The sequence below is a fragment of the Chrysemys picta genome, chromosome 11, assembly GCF_011386835.1.
Source record: "Chrysemys picta bellii isolate R12L10 chromosome 11, ASM1138683v2, whole genome shotgun sequence".
NCBI lineage: Eukaryota > Metazoa > Chordata > Testudines > Emydidae > Chrysemys > Chrysemys picta.
Window position 1 is genome coordinate 75,838,961 of NC_088801.1, and position 15,369 is coordinate 75,854,329.

The window sequence follows — 15,369 nt, forward strand, 5'->3', positions numbered from 1 at the left end:
CTCCGCGACTTCTTCAGGGGCCAATGTGGCTGACCCCAGGGCTGCCCAAGCAGCTGGCAACAGGGCCAGCTGCTCAGGTGGCCCCCAGGACAGCCACACCAGCCACTGCTGGAGTGGCCCTGGGCATAGACACACCAGCCCCTTCTCCGGCAGCCCCAGGCAGCCAGTCAGCTGGAGCAGCCGCAGTTCGTTGGCTGGACAGCTGATGCCACTGGCCCCGGATGCCCCCCCATGGAATCCCCCCCCCCGACACCTCCCAGACACCCTCCCAGAAGTGGGCCCAGTGCAACCCCAGCCTCCCCCCCAGGATTTAATCACATATATTTTTAATGTAAGTCATGGACAGGTCATGGGCCGTACATTTTTGTTTATTGCCTGTGACCTGTCCATGACTTTTACTAAAAATACCCGTGACTATACGTAAGGCTACGATTTAAACATACGGCCCGATCTTCAGCTGACATAAATAGAAGTGACTCCATTGGCTTCATTGGAGCTAAGCTGATATACATGGTTCTGAGGATATAGCCCATAAAATATACCCGGACTGCTTTAATCAGATGTACTTCCATTCCCCAACAAGAGATATTATAGTACAATAAAATCCCAAAAATTCCTTTCATTGGCATGAAGAATAAAATATTCACCGGAAAATACATTAACTTATTAGCACTAGGCCATATTATGAAACGATTATTTTGCAAATGTATGTTTAAATTAAAGGTATGTCAAGTTATGTGAATGTCAACAGTATTTTTCAAGTGGTTAACTTCTTCTATCATTTACTCTCAAGTGCTAAAACACCCTGTTCTGACTGCATTTAAGATATAAACAATTATTATTAAAGGAAGTCTGAGCTGGCATGTGTTAGCTTCTTAGCCAATTGTCAGCGCAGAAAATTTGAAATAGGAATGTATCAAAATGACAACTTTACTCAGATACATTAACGCATTGCATAGCTTAGAAAGCTATCTTACTTTGGATGGATTAATAAAGCTACACTAACAGAGCAATGCGGTCTCATGCCTCCCATGGGTATTCTTCTGTTATCTCATGGAGAACTTTATAAAAATTAAATACAATAATATAGGTCATAATTCTGTTATTCTCTTGACCATGCATAATTCCCATTAGCATGAATGATACACACATATCAAGAGACTATTAGTGGACTATTGAAGTACAGTACAGTACGGGCAAATTTATTCACTTCCTTGGACATACTGTAGAAAGAAAATGGCAGGTACTGTCCTACCCCATCAGTTCTTGCCCATTGGAAGTCGTACTTTCTTGTCAACACAATAAGACAATTTATGTATGATTACAGCAACGATAGGGTCCTATTCAAGAAATATCGCAACAGAAGCCTACTAGATTTCCCTGTAGCTTTTATTTTACCTGATGATTGGCCCATCAGATTTTGAGCTTCTTCGGAGGAATGTAAGGGCAGCTTTTCTCCTGAAGAGCAAAGAAGAAACAGATTTAATGCTTTTGCCTTCAAGGAGATAAGCAATGTCACTTCATCTAGGAAGCTCAAAATATGATGGACAAAATGGCAGAAAAGGAATTTCCAGTTGGCATTTTGACCATCGAGTGAAATGAAGGTATTTTAAGTATTTTAATTCCCTACTCTATAGCTGCCACCCTAGTTCACAATGAAAAATTTAAACTGTATGATCAATTCTGCTAGCAAAGTTTGAGACATATAGCCCTAACTAGAGTTCTGGGGGTCCTCCATTGTAGCATACTTCTTCAAAGGCCTCCTTCACCAGAGGACAGGATTTCCCCTAAAACTATGGCTAATTCCCACCACTTCTCATGAAGCACAAACCAAAGAGGCTTCATGTACGGTACGTTTCTGTCAACATTCTACAGATACTTTGTGCATATGAAGAGAACATCCTGGACAGTGATTGAGATCAATCGGAAGAGCTGAAAGGAACTTACACAGCCTTTACAGATTTTTGAATCTGCAGACAATGCTCAACAAATGAAGCACTGTCAGAGTGCATGGATGTCTCCCAAAGGACATACCAACCCATGGCAGTGAATACCCACTCCTCTGTGCTAGAACGGGCCCACAAGCATTAGTTTTATCCCAAGGTGGATTAACCTCTATTCAAGCTAGCAAAGCAGGAAGCAGATAAACATGGCTTCCCAAGAGCAGACTGTACAAGCACAATTACAAAATGAGCTGAGCCATAAGGAAAACCACTTTGAAATACTAATCTTTGTTAACTTTTCACCATTGACATTTGCAACTTCACTTTACTTGTCCTATTTATTTCCATTAAATAAAACAAGCATAGAAAGAGAGAGAAACTCTACAGGTAAGAAGAGAAGGAAATCTGTAAAGGGCATCTGGGTACGTACCAGGGAAAGCGGGGGTGGTCTGTCCAAGGGGAGTAAAGGGGGTTTGCTGCATAGCCAACTGGTGGAGCTTGGTCAACTGCTGAGGGGTAGGAGGGACATTAGAACTAAGAAGGTTATTGTTATAGAATACAACAAGTCACACCAAAAAAATTAAGAACAAAATTATAATAAAAAAACCAAAGCAGGACGCCATGTTAAGACATGGCAAACACGACATTAACAGAAGGACTTGGCCTGGGTAGATACAGTAAAGCCCAAATCTTTAGCAGAAGTGCTTGATCAGGGTCTGAAGTACGATACCAGCAGCAAGCCCAGTTTTGGTCTCTAACTGAAATAGTTTAACTTTGTCAGTGCAGATCTCTCCTGATCCTGCCAGCCCACAGATAGCATCACGTGCCCGGACGGAACAGGGAGCTGTCAACACAGGTAGAAGGGTGTCAAAGCAAAGCAATTCCAACTGCAACTTGGCTGATCAGACTTTGTAACTCCCTGTGACTGACTGCTGCTAGCTAAGAATGGTTGTAAAAATATCTGAGCAGTGTCAAATATGCTGCCAGGTCCATAACAATCAAATTCCAATATTTAAAAAGCACGGATAGTTCCTGGGATACCCCCTCAAAAATGTACAGTAATTGGCCATTTTGGTTCATTACCCACTGGATGTTCCCCTTGCTTGACTTGGATACTGCACATTTAAAGGAAAATTTATCTAGCTGCCAAAGCAATTGTAGCTCTTAAAGTAGTCTCTTTTTCAATACAAACCACCCAGCAGTTGGCAAAACATGGGCTTCAGCCAAAACAGGTAAGTATTTCAGAGCCTGTATATCCCTTGTTGTGCTCGGAGTCTTTTCCTGGCCCCTTAAAAAGAGACCTTGGAAGAATAATACGTTTGGAATACATTTTGTGCTCTGTTTTATTGCTTCAAATTTAAGAAAATTGAAGAGAGAGAAATTCCATCCTGATAAGGCCCCCTTTGAGATTTTGCTGTCTATGCAGGAAGGAGTGCCCTGTATCACTCCCCCTTCAATAATCTTCTAGAGCTTGGGTGGCCTGGGAAGTTTAACAGAATCATAGACATCAAAAATGGAAAAGACCTATTAGATCAATTAGTCCAGTCCTCCGCAGGTAAGTGGGGGAATTGTCATTTAAATTTGCATGTGAAACAACATCCTAAAGGTCCTGGCTCCTGCAGCACATCTGAGGGAGGGAGTGCAGGGGAGTCTGACATCAGCAGTGGTGAGGGTGAAGCACTGAAGGCAGAAGAAAACAGGTGGGAAGGCGGAGAGGAGTTTTGGAAATGGTATCTATCAGTCAGTTACCAGAGAGCTGGCAAGTAAGAACATCAGAAGCATTTGGCATGCAAACTGTCAACTTTTAAACAAACCAGTGGAAAAGAGTATCATAGAATCATAGAGTACCATAGGAAGGGACCTCAGAAGGTCATCTAGTCCAACCCCCTGCTCAAAGCAGGACCAATCCCCAAATAAATCATCCCAGCCAGGGCTTTGTCAAGTCTGACCTTAAAAACCTCTAAGGAAGAAGATTCCACCACCTCCTTAGGTAACCCATTCCAGTGCTTCACCACCCTCCTAGTGAAAAAGTTTTTCCTAATATCCAACCTAAACCTCCCCTACTGCAACTTGAGACCATTACTCCTTGTTCTGTCATCCGCCACCACTGACAACAGCCTAGTTATATCCTCTTTGGAACCCCCCTTCAGGTAGTTGAAGGCTGCTATCAAATCCCCCCTCACTCTTCTCTTCTGCAGACTACATGAGCCCAGTTCCCTCAGCCTCTCCTCATAAGTCATGTGCCCCAGCCCCCGAATCATTTTTGTTGCCCTCCGCTGGACTCTTTCCAATTTGTCCACATCCCTTCTGTAGAGGGGGGAGAAAAACTGGACGCAATACTCCGGGTGTGGCCTCATCAGTGCTGAATAGAGGGGAATAATCACTTCTCTCGATCTGCTGGCAATGCTCCTACTTATACAGTCCAATATGCTGTTGGCCTTCATGGCAACGAGGGCACACTGCTGACTTATATCCAGTTTCTCGTCCACTGTATTTTCTGCAGAACTGCTGCCTAGCCATTCGGTCCCTAGTCTGTAGCAGTGCATGGGAGTCTTCCGTCCTAAGTGCAGGACTCTGCACTTGTCCTTGTTGAACCTCATTGGATTTCTTTTGGCCCAATCCTCTAATTTGTCTAGGTCTCTCTGTATTCTATCCCTACCCTCCAGCGTATCTACCACTCCTCCCAGTTTAATGTCATCAACAAACTTGCTGAGGGTGCAATCCTTGCCATCCTCCAGATCATTAATGAAGATATTGAACAAAACCGGCCCCAGGACTGACTCTTGGGGCACTCCGCTTGATACCGACTGCCAACTAGACATGGAGCCATTGATCACTACCCGTTGAGCCCGACGACCTAGCCAGCTTTCTATCCACCTTATAGTCCATTCATCCATCCCATACTTCTTTAACTTGCTGGCAAGAATACCGTGGGAGACCATATCAAAAGCTTTGCTAAAGTTAAGGAATAATAGGCCAGATTCTAACCAACCCAAGAGGGCGAGCTTGCATCAGGTGTTCTAGTGCAACAACAGACATGAAGTATCAGCTTTTAAACTCTCTCAAGGCTTTACTGATCGAGGGGGCACAGTGTTATGTCAGTGTACAGAGAGTTTTGTGTATAAGTCCCACTGAATCAAAATGAGAATAACCCCTAATGTCACATGCAGTATGATTCCAGCAAATCAACATGGAAACCCGGGAATAAGACATGTTAGTTTACTGGGCAGACAACTCTCTAACTCAAGGGTGGGCAAAGGTTTCGGCCCGAGGGCCACATCTGGGTATGGAAATTGTATGGTGGGCCATGAATGCTCACGAAATTGGGATTGGGGTGCAGGAGCAGGTGAGGGGGAGGACTCCAGCTGGAGGTGCGGCCTCTGGGGTGGGGCTGGGGATACAGGATTTGGGTGTAGGTGGGTGCTCCAGGCTTGGACCAAGGAGTTCGGAGGGTGGGAGGGGGATCAGGGCTGGAGCAGGGGATTGGGGCATGGGGGAGGGTGAGCTCTGGCTGGGGGTGCAGGCCTTGGGGTGGGGCCAGAAATGAGGAGTTCAGGGTGTGGGAGGGGGCTCCGGGCTGGGGCAGGGGGTTAGGGTGTGGGAGAGGGATCAGGGCTGAGGCAGGGGGTTGGGGCATGGGAGGAGGTCAGGGGTGCAGGCTCCAGTCGGCGCTTACATGATGCAGCTCCTGGAAACAGCGACATGTCCCCCCTTTGGCTCCTATGCGGAGGTGTGGCCAAGCTGTTCTGCACACTGCTCCATCCGCAGGTGCCACCCCTACAGTTCCCATTAGCTGCAGTTCCTGGCCAATGGGAGCTGTGGGGCTGGCGCTTGGGGCGAAGGCAACGCACGCAGCCCCCTGGCTGCCCCTAAGCATAGGAGCCAGAGGGGGAACATGCTGGGAGTCTCACCTGCGCGCGTGGAGCGGCCTCCAACCCCACTCTCCGACTGGAGTGTGGGAGCAGGGCAAGCCCCAGACCCCGCTTCCCAGCAGGAGCTCGAGGGCCAGATTTTCACCCCTGCTCTAACTGAAACAAAAAAAGAACAGGATTATTCTTTAAAAAACAGACCTGATCCTGCTTTACACTAAAATGGAGATCAAAACAAATCTCTTTGGATTCATTTTCAATGGTTCTTTACCCCTTCACTTTCCTCTTTTAAAATTAGCATCTCCATGCTGAAGCCTCTCATCACTGCCGTCCAAGGACAGCTGCTGTGCAGTACCTTACAAGAGCTGTTTCCTCACTGCCACCATTACCAGACTCGCTTTCCCATCCTTCCTGCCCTGAACGACACATCTCCTGCCCACTGCTACTGGGGCTGTGAAACGGAAACCGGAGTAAAGCCAATCAGATTGCTCATTGACCTGAGCATTCCGAACTACACCAGTGTGAAGAGACGATGTTTGGCCCAAGGGAATGACTTCAGGAGCCACAGACCATTCATTGGAGCTGCTCAGGGCCAGGGAAAATAGTGAAACCCTTTCTGTCTCTGTTATTGAATGGAAATACTTCTCATATGGATATGGAACAAACGCACCTGAGTGTAATGAAAAACTCAAAAGACAGAGGGAACTCCGCATCCAGGCAGTAGGGTAAAGCAGCTGTTTAAACTAATGCCTAAACGGCTTTCAACATGTCCTATATTTCTAATTTCTGTATTCTGAAGAGCTGTGAGGAAAGTGTTCTGAGCCAGCATTTCATAGAATCATAGAATCATAGAGGATTAGGGTTGGAAGAGACCAAAGGAGGTCATCTAGTCCTACCACCTGCTCAAAGCGGGACCAACCCCAACTAAATCATTCCAGCCAGGGCTTTGTCAAGCCGGGTCTTAAAAACCCCTAAGGATGGAGATTCCACCACCTCCCAAGGGAACCCATTCCAGTGCTTCACCACCCTCCTAGTGAAATAGTGTTTCCTAATATCCAACCTAGACCTCCCCCACTGCAACTTGAGACCATTACTCCTTGTTCTGTCATCCGCCACCACTGACAACAGCCTAGTTATATCCTCTTTGGAACCCCCCTTCAGGTAGTTGAAGGCTGCTATCAAATCCCCCCTCACTCTTCTCTTCTGCAGACTACATGAGCCCAGTTCCCTCAGCCTCTCCTCATAAGTCATGTGCCCCAGCCCCCTAATCATTTTTGTTGCCCTCCTCTGGACTCTTTCCAATTTGTCCACATCCCTTCTGTAGAGGGGGGAGAAAAACTGGACGCAATACTCCGGGTGTGGCCTCACCAGTGCTGAATAGAGGGGAATAATCACTTCTCTCGATCTGCTGGCAATGCTCCTACTTATACAGTCCAATATGCTGTTGGCCTTCTTGGCAACGAGGGCACACTGCTGACTCATATCCAGCTTCTCGTCCACTGTAATTTCCAGGACCTTTTCTGCAGAACTGCTGCTTAGCCAGTCGGTCCCCAACCTGTAGCGGTGCATGGGATTCTTCCGTCCTAAGTGCAGGACTCTGCACTTGTCCTTGTTGAACATCATCAGATTTATTTTGGCCCAATCCTCCAATTTGTCTAGGTCACTCTGGACCCTATCCCTACCCTCCAGCGTATCTACCACTCCTCCCAGTTTAGTGTCATCCACGAACTTGCTGAGAGTGCAATTAATCCCATCATCCAGATCATTGATAAAGATGTTGAACAAAACCGGCCCCAGGACCGACCCCTGGGGCACTCCGCTTGATACCGGCTGCCCACTAGCCAGCATGCAGTTGATCACTACCCGTTGAGCCCGATGATCTAGCCAGATTTCTATCCACCTTATAGTCCATTCATCCAATCCATACTTTTTTTACTTGTTGTCAAAAATACTGTGGGAGACTGTATCAAAAGCTTTGCTAAAGTCAAGATATATCACATCCACCACTTTCCCCAGATCCACAGAGCCAATTATCTTATCATAGGAGACAATCAGGTTGGTCAGGCATGACTTGCCCTTGATGAATCCATGCTGACTGTTCCTGATCACCTTCCTCTCCTCCAAGTGCTTCAAAATGGATTCCTTGAGAATCTGCTCCATGATTTTGCTGGGGACTGAGCTGACCGGTCTGTAGTTTCCGGGGTTCTCTTTCTTCCCTTTTTAAAATATGGGCACTATATTTGCCTTTTTCCAATTGTCCGGGACCTCCCCCGATTGCCACGAATTTTCAAAGATAATGGCCAACGGTTCTGCAATCACATCAGCCAACTCCCTCAGCATCCTTGGATGCATTAGATCTGGACCCATGGACTTGTGTACTTTAGCTTTTCTAAATAGTCCTTAACCTGTTCTTTCACCACTGAGGGCTGCTCACCTCCTCCACATACTGTGTTGCAAAGTGCAGCAGTGTGGGACCTGACCTTGTCTGTGAAGACCGAGGCAAAAAAAGCATTGAGTACTTCAGCTTTTTCCACATCATCTGTCACTGGATTGCCTCCCTCATTCAGTAAGGATCCCACACTTTCCCTGACCTTCTTGTTGCTAACATACCAGTAGAAAACCTTCTTGTTACCCTTCACATCCCTTGCTAGCTGCAACTCCAGTTGTGTTTTGGGCTTCCTAATTACACCGCTGCATGCTCTAGCAATATTTTTATACTCCTCCCTAGTCATCTGTCCAAATTTCCACTTCTTACAAGCTTCCTTTTTGAGTTTAACCTCACCGATGATTTCACTGTTAAGCCAAGCTGGTCACCTGCCATATTTGCTATTCTTTCTGTGGTGGTGGTGATGCCACCATCCCCCGGTGAACCTAGTTTAAAGCCCTCCTCACTAGGTTAGCAAGCCTGCCTGCAAAGATGCTCTTCCCTCTCTTCATTAGGTGGATCCCATCTCTTCCTAGCAATCCTTCTTTCCGGAACAACATCCAGTGGTCAAAGAATCCAAAGCCCTCTCTCTGACATCACCTGCGTAACCACGCATTTACCTGCACAATTTGATGGTCCCTACCTGGGCCTTTTCCTTCAACAGGGAGGATGGACGAGAACACGACTTGCGCCTCAAACTCCTTTATCCTTCTTCCCAGAGCCACGTAGTCTGCAGTGATCCACTCAAGGTCATTCTTGGCAGTATCATTGGTGCCCACATGGAGAAGTAGGAAGGGGTAGCAGCCCGAGGGCTTGATCAGTCTCTGCAGACACTCCGTCACATCCTGAATTCTAGCTTCTGACAAGCAGCACACTTCTCGAGTGTCCCGGTCTGGATGGCAGATGGATGACTCCATCCCCCTTAGGAGGGAGTCCCCAACCACCACCACCCATCTCCTACTCCTCTTTACTGATACCAGACACCTCTGTGTTCTTGGGGAACCAGGGTGCAGTATCCAGCCTGACTCATGAAAGACACCCTCCCCCCCCCAGCCTCTGCTTAAACCAAAACCCATCAGAGGAAAAAACTTGCAGAGAGCAGTGAAGGGCGTTGGGAGACACATCTAGACCCCTCCTGACAAGGATGACAAAAGTAAGACATCTCCATTAGCATACAGAATGGAGAGCAGAGACAACTCCCCTAGCCTCATCTGCATGGAAGATGGGACAGGAAGACATCTCAGTTTACATACAGAATGGAGAACAGAGAACCACACTGAACTCTGGGACCAGAAAAAGCAGGGAAGCACTGCATCATGGGAATCTCTGCTCCAGATGCTACTGAACCTATGTCTGCACACACCCAGCTCAGCAATTATCAGACCAATTCTAGTAATGAATCCTTAATTGATATCCAAATACTGAAGCAGCCTAATTGCATTGTGAGCTCCCTGGAAGAAAACACCACCCATAGCCAAGAGGGATCAGCTCCTATTGTCTAGCCTAAAGAAAACCCTTGAGTCATCAGCTTACCTATAAACAAATGTAGTGTTCTCCCTTTAACCATTGTATTTTCTCTACAAAAATCTACTCACCCTCTAGTCAGGGTTCTGATGCTTAGATCCAAACTATGCATCAGTTCCACTGGAACTCCATCTTCTCCTGACTGATCGTGCTTGGGGCTCTGCCTGTCTCCAGCATTCAGGACCCTCCACTACCACCATCACCTGGGAACCCCAACCAGTTCAAGCCTCATGGAGTGGATGAGATCCCCCCTCTTTCTCTCTCTCTGTTTTTCTTTCTACCTTAGGTATTAACCTTTAATCATGTATGTTATGTTGGTTTAGCCCTCCTTGTGTAGTTATCACTATTATTCAATAAATAACTTTTATGGTTAAGTTGGTTGTTTCTCTTTCTCTTGCTGAACTTTACTCTTTTGTGTTTTTAGCTTCCCCTATTCACTTTACAGCAACGCTTCTTTTACCTATGCTAAAGATCCCTGCAGCGCCCAAAATACGGTGGGGTTTGCTCATCAAGTAGGTTACTGCCAGTGCAATTGTGTTGGGGGAGTGGGGATAGGGACGTGCTGAATCTGGGACACATAAGGGTAACAGCTTGAAAGTGCTGCTTGACCCAGTCCATGGAGCCCAGGGGCATATAAGGAGAGGCAGCTTGAAAGTGCTGCTTCATCCAGCCCAGTGAGTCCAGAGACCTATAAGGGGTCAGCTTGACAGTGCTGATTGACCCGGTCCGCTCAGACTTGCTCTATTAATGTATGTGTGGGTGTGAATGTGTTCATCCGGTTCTGGGGCTGGAGTAACCCAGCCCTAGGGAACCTAGGTCCGGCAGGATAGCTCCATTGGGAGGGGACTTGCAGAAGGGAGAAGTAGAGCTCCATATGAACACACAAGTGACACAAGCAGTACATTGATAGGGTTACAGAATCTCCTTCCCCAGAAGAGTAACCCGAATAAATGAGCATACCCCAAAGTAATGGGCCAATCTGGTTACATTACTCAGGTTCACAGAATAGAACTATCAGTGGGTAGCCGTGTTAGTCTGTATCTACAAAAACAACAAGGAGTCTGGTGGCACCTTAAAGACTATCTGTTAGTCTTTAAGGTGCCACCAAACTCCTTGTTGTTAGTATAGAACTATGATGACATATCCTGGTAACCAAGCTGCCATGATGGGAAAGCATCACTAGGTACTGGCAAAATGTCTGCTTATACCCTATTAAGGGTAACTGGGCAATCTGGTGCATGGCTCAGGACACACAGTATCAGGTCCCACTATGCTAAAACAGTTCCTGTGCTCATCATACCCCAAAAAAACCTAGCCTCCCAGTCACCACTGGCTTCCCTTCCATTGCAAATTCCAAATAGAGACTACCTTTCTCAATCTGTACATGAATGCCCAAGGGCCACCCTCAAGTCCTTACTGAGACAAAACTCCCATTCACTCGAGTGATCAATTTATCCACGGAAAACTGAGAAAGGAATTCGGGGTTTGGCCCAGGATGTATGTATTCATTCATTCCTTACAGATAGTTACAAATCCCCAGGATAACAACGTTGCTGCAGTATCAATAAAAAGGGAAAGATCAAAGACAAATGTGTGTTGCAGCAAGTGAAAGAGAAAATTACCTAGTAAAATTGTTTTCATATTTCCATTAACTAAATAATTGAGCATTGTTTTAAATAATAAAGCCTTGAAAGAGACACAAATACAGACCCAAATTACTCCGGCACTGAATGAGATCTCTGTAAATTCTGCAGGATTTGGCCACAGAGTATTGAACAAATCACAAACATTATTTGCCTATCACTGACCAGAGCACAAATGCTTCCACGATACAGCATATACCATAATATGTTTTGTTCCTCTGTCAGAGAGCAACATCATAACAATAAGAAATACAGTCTGAGTCAATGCTGGGGTGTATTGAGAAGGACAATTAGGAGAAAGGGCATGTTGATCTGACTAGCAAAGTATACTCATAATTATTCACAGTCTATTTAAGGAAAGAAATTGAAATATATACAATAAAAACTTCCTAGAAAATATATACACTGCTATGTTAAAAGGGGTATATTGGAAACAAACAAATGGGTAACACTGATCTCTGTTATACTCGACTAAAGCAGTGCCTCTAACAGAATTTGGCCCAGTCTGTGTGTTATTACCACTACATTTGGCTGCATAGTAAATATCATTTCAGTAGTTTCCATTTTCAGAAGCTTTGATTTGTACGTTGTTATGCAAGAAGTAGTCTGTTAAACATTATTGATTATTGAACAACATGAGATTATTGAACAACATGAGATTTGCAATGGGTTGTTCAATAGCAGATTGCACAATACAGAGTGATGGGGGTTACAGTTAAGATTTTCAGAGGGGTCCAGGAGAATTAGGTGCCCACATCTCATTGATGCTCATTGGGAGTTGGGCACCTAATTCCCTTCGGCTCCTTTGCCAACAGCGTCTGCCAATGGTTCACACAGGGTGCTGTCAAGAGGTTACCGTTGTTTGCCCTCATGCTGAACTGAGAGGCCACCGTGGCATATTTTGTCTTTGTAATGACATCTGTTGCATACATGATATGAAGTGCTACGCACGTGTGTCACAGGGATGGGGCGATTCAGACCAACATGTCACATATCCTAGAGTTGTATGATCATGTTATAAGAGGTGCTGTTGTGAAGCATAAGTGAAGGGGACACAACTGAAGTTGCCCAGGGAACCTTAACCCTGAATGCCCTGGGTCAGACAGCCCACTGAAGCAATGCCAGGTTCCATCAGGGGAGCATCTGGCTTCCTGGCAGCATGCAATTAAATTTCTGTCTTCACGTTGCAGTAAAGCAGCCTCTTGCATCTTATTTCTTTGTTGTTTATAAAAAAAGGACAAAACGTGTAAAATAAATCATGTTTTCTATTTTTATCAATATTTTGTCCAAAAAATACGTCCCAATATTCATCTGCATACTTGCTCCTCAAAAATCTTCTGTATTCCCTTCATCCCCAACACCACTCCAAAATAATAAAAGCCGCAACAAATGTGAATACTGGCAAGAATGAATAAAAATGGCAAAACTAGATGTGGACAGTATAGGCTTACGCGAAATATCCACGCAGCTATCTGTCAAATAAAGGATTGTCTTTATTTGTGATGAACACATTCCAGGGAGATAGTAAATCAAAACCAATAAGGTTACCTATCAAACAAAAGGAGACTCTGGTATCCTGTTAGTAGCTAGCAAGAGCTGAGGTCAGTCAGCGTCTGCCTGGTACACAAGGGATACATGTATTCCACAGACCTCACCTTGCCCTGGTCTCCCATCTAAGTACTAACCAGGCCCATATCTGCTTAGCATTTAAATATAAGCATCGAGACAAGCAAGCATATTAGTAGCAACGCAGCTCCTTTCTATCACTCCTCCAGTCACTGGCTCTTCAATCAACACACTCTACAAATTCCATAAAATGATTGCCAACTATAGAGAAAGCGACCACTTCACTCATCACTGAAATGCAACCACCTCTAAGTAGAAGTTGTCAGCCTTCAATCTGCACACAGAAAAATATGCAACAAAGGAGGCCAGGAAGGAAAGAATATCATAACCAATGCCACAGATTTTGGGGAATAGAATTTCACCATGGCACTCATTTTTGTGGAAAGTGCAAAGGCATTTCTACTGAACACAACCGATCAGGACCTCAACTTTACATTGTATCTAAAAGTCGGGGTTCTAGCAGCACAGAGCTACTAACCCCATATGAAGTGCTACCTCAGTACTGCCTCAGAGGGAAGAGCTCCACCTACTGAATCTCCAGTATTACTTTCTAAAGCACCTGCAGGTATATGTCATAGCTGGAAGACTCACATCCAAGTACTGATTATGGCCAACCTTCATAGCGTAAAAGATCTGACAAAATCACATCACAAGGCCCACAGAATGCATTTGCAAATAGACTAACAGAATATGAGCTTAATATTCCATTAAATCACTAGGATCAGTATTCATGACCCTCATGGGTTTGTCATATCCTGGATTGTTTGGGAGGCTGTGCATGCAAACAGACACAATGGAGCTGACCTTAGGCAACAGCCTGACCATTGTCGGCAGAGGAATATGCCTTCATCATGGTCTAATCACCACTTCCTGCAGGAGGGTCCTTCCACTATGCTAATGCAGCAAAGGACCCAGCTCTAAGAGCCTGGTCTCCGCGACTCATAGACTTTAAGGCCAGAAGGGACCATCTCACCCACCCCATCCAAGCAGGACCAGTGTTAGACTTGCTGGGGCCCAGGGCAGAAAGCCAGAGTCCCATTGCATGGGGCTGAAGCCCAGGGCCCCGAGCTCCGCCACCTGGGGCTGAAGCAGAAGTCTGAGCAACGTAGCTTCACGGTGCCCCCTGTGGCATGGGGCCCTAGGCAACTGACCAGCTTGCTACCCCTTAGTGGTGGCCCTGGCTTTTATATCCAGAAAACCAGTTCTTGTGGTACAGGTGGGCCGTGGAATTTTTATAGCATGTCGGGGCGGGGGTGGGGGACTCAGAAAAAAAGGTTGAGAAACACTCCTCTAAAAGACCTCTAACCTCTGGCTGCATTATTTAAGTCCTCAAATTATTATTTAAAGTCTTCAAGTTACAGAGAATCCACCATTTACACTAGTTCAAACCAGCAAGTGACCTGTTCCCCATGCTGCAGAGAAGGTGAAAATCCCCCAGGGTCTCTGCCAATCTGACCTGGGGGAAAATTCCTTCCCGACCACAAATATGGTGATCAGTTGAACATTGAGCACATGGGCGAGATCCTCTAGCCAGACATCTGGGAAAGAATTCTCTGTAGTAACTCAGAGCCCTCCCCATCTACTGTCCCATCCCCAGCCACTGGGGATCTTTGCTGCTAGCAGTCACAGATGAGCCACCTGCCATTGTAGGTAATCGTATCATACCATCCCTTCCATAAATTTATCAAGCTCAGTCTTGAAACAAGTTAGTTTTTTGCCCCCACTGCTCCCCTTGGGAGGCTGTTCCAGGACTTCACTCCTCTGATGGTTAGAAACCTTGTTAATGGTCAGTTTATATCCATTTGTTCATGTGTCAACGTTGGCGCTTAACTTAAATAACGGCTCTCCCTCCTTGGTGTTTATCCCTCTGATGTATTTAGAGAGAGCAATACACCCATGTTTCTCTCTTCCTTTCTCCTCCTTTGTCACTTCCAATTGATAAGTTCCCAGCTTATACCAAAAATTCTTGTTGTTCATTACTAAGTGAATGACCTTGCACTATTTTAGGTTTTATGTTTTCCCCTTTTCTTCCCTTCCTTTTTGCCTCTGAAATAGGAGATGGTAGAAAACGGTAAAAAATGAAATAATGAAAAAATTCCATTTTTGGTTTCAAAAAAGCAAAAAAAAGAGGGGGGTGGATTTCAGGGGTCATTTCTGGAAAAATCTGAAAATTGTGCATTTTTTCATGAAAATTTTGGAGAAAATTTAACTGTGTGAAAAACACACAGTGTCCTCCACCAAATAAAGAAACAAATTCACAAACACAAAATAAAGGGGGATTCCTTTTCCTTCCCCCCTCTCTGGAGGGGTGTTGGCCCAGGGTGCAGTCACTTTGGTTG

The 15,369-nt window shown here is 45.5% G+C and overlaps 1 protein-coding gene across 18 annotated transcripts in view; it reads right to left on the reverse strand.

Annotated features, from left to right (window-relative positions):
- The window catches only part of PCBP3 (poly(rC) binding protein 3), a 139,437-nt gene that overhangs the window by 31,943 nt on the left and 92,125 nt on the right, over positions 1–15,369 (reverse strand). For 6 of the 18 annotated variants that reach the window (XM_042854501.2, XM_042854489.2, XM_042854495.2 and 3 more), the window contains 2 exons: positions 2,374–2,449; positions 1,399–1,458 (listed from right to left, as the gene is read on the reverse strand). In XM_042854501.2, the coding sequence (XP_042710435.2) occupies positions 1,399–1,458; positions 2,374–2,449 (136 nt within the window). Of the gene's footprint in view, positions 1–1,398; positions 1,459–2,373; positions 2,453–15,369 lie in introns of all 18 variants that reach the window. The other 12 variants (XM_042854488.2, XM_065562232.1, XM_042854500.2 and 9 more) reach the window with 3 other exon arrangements.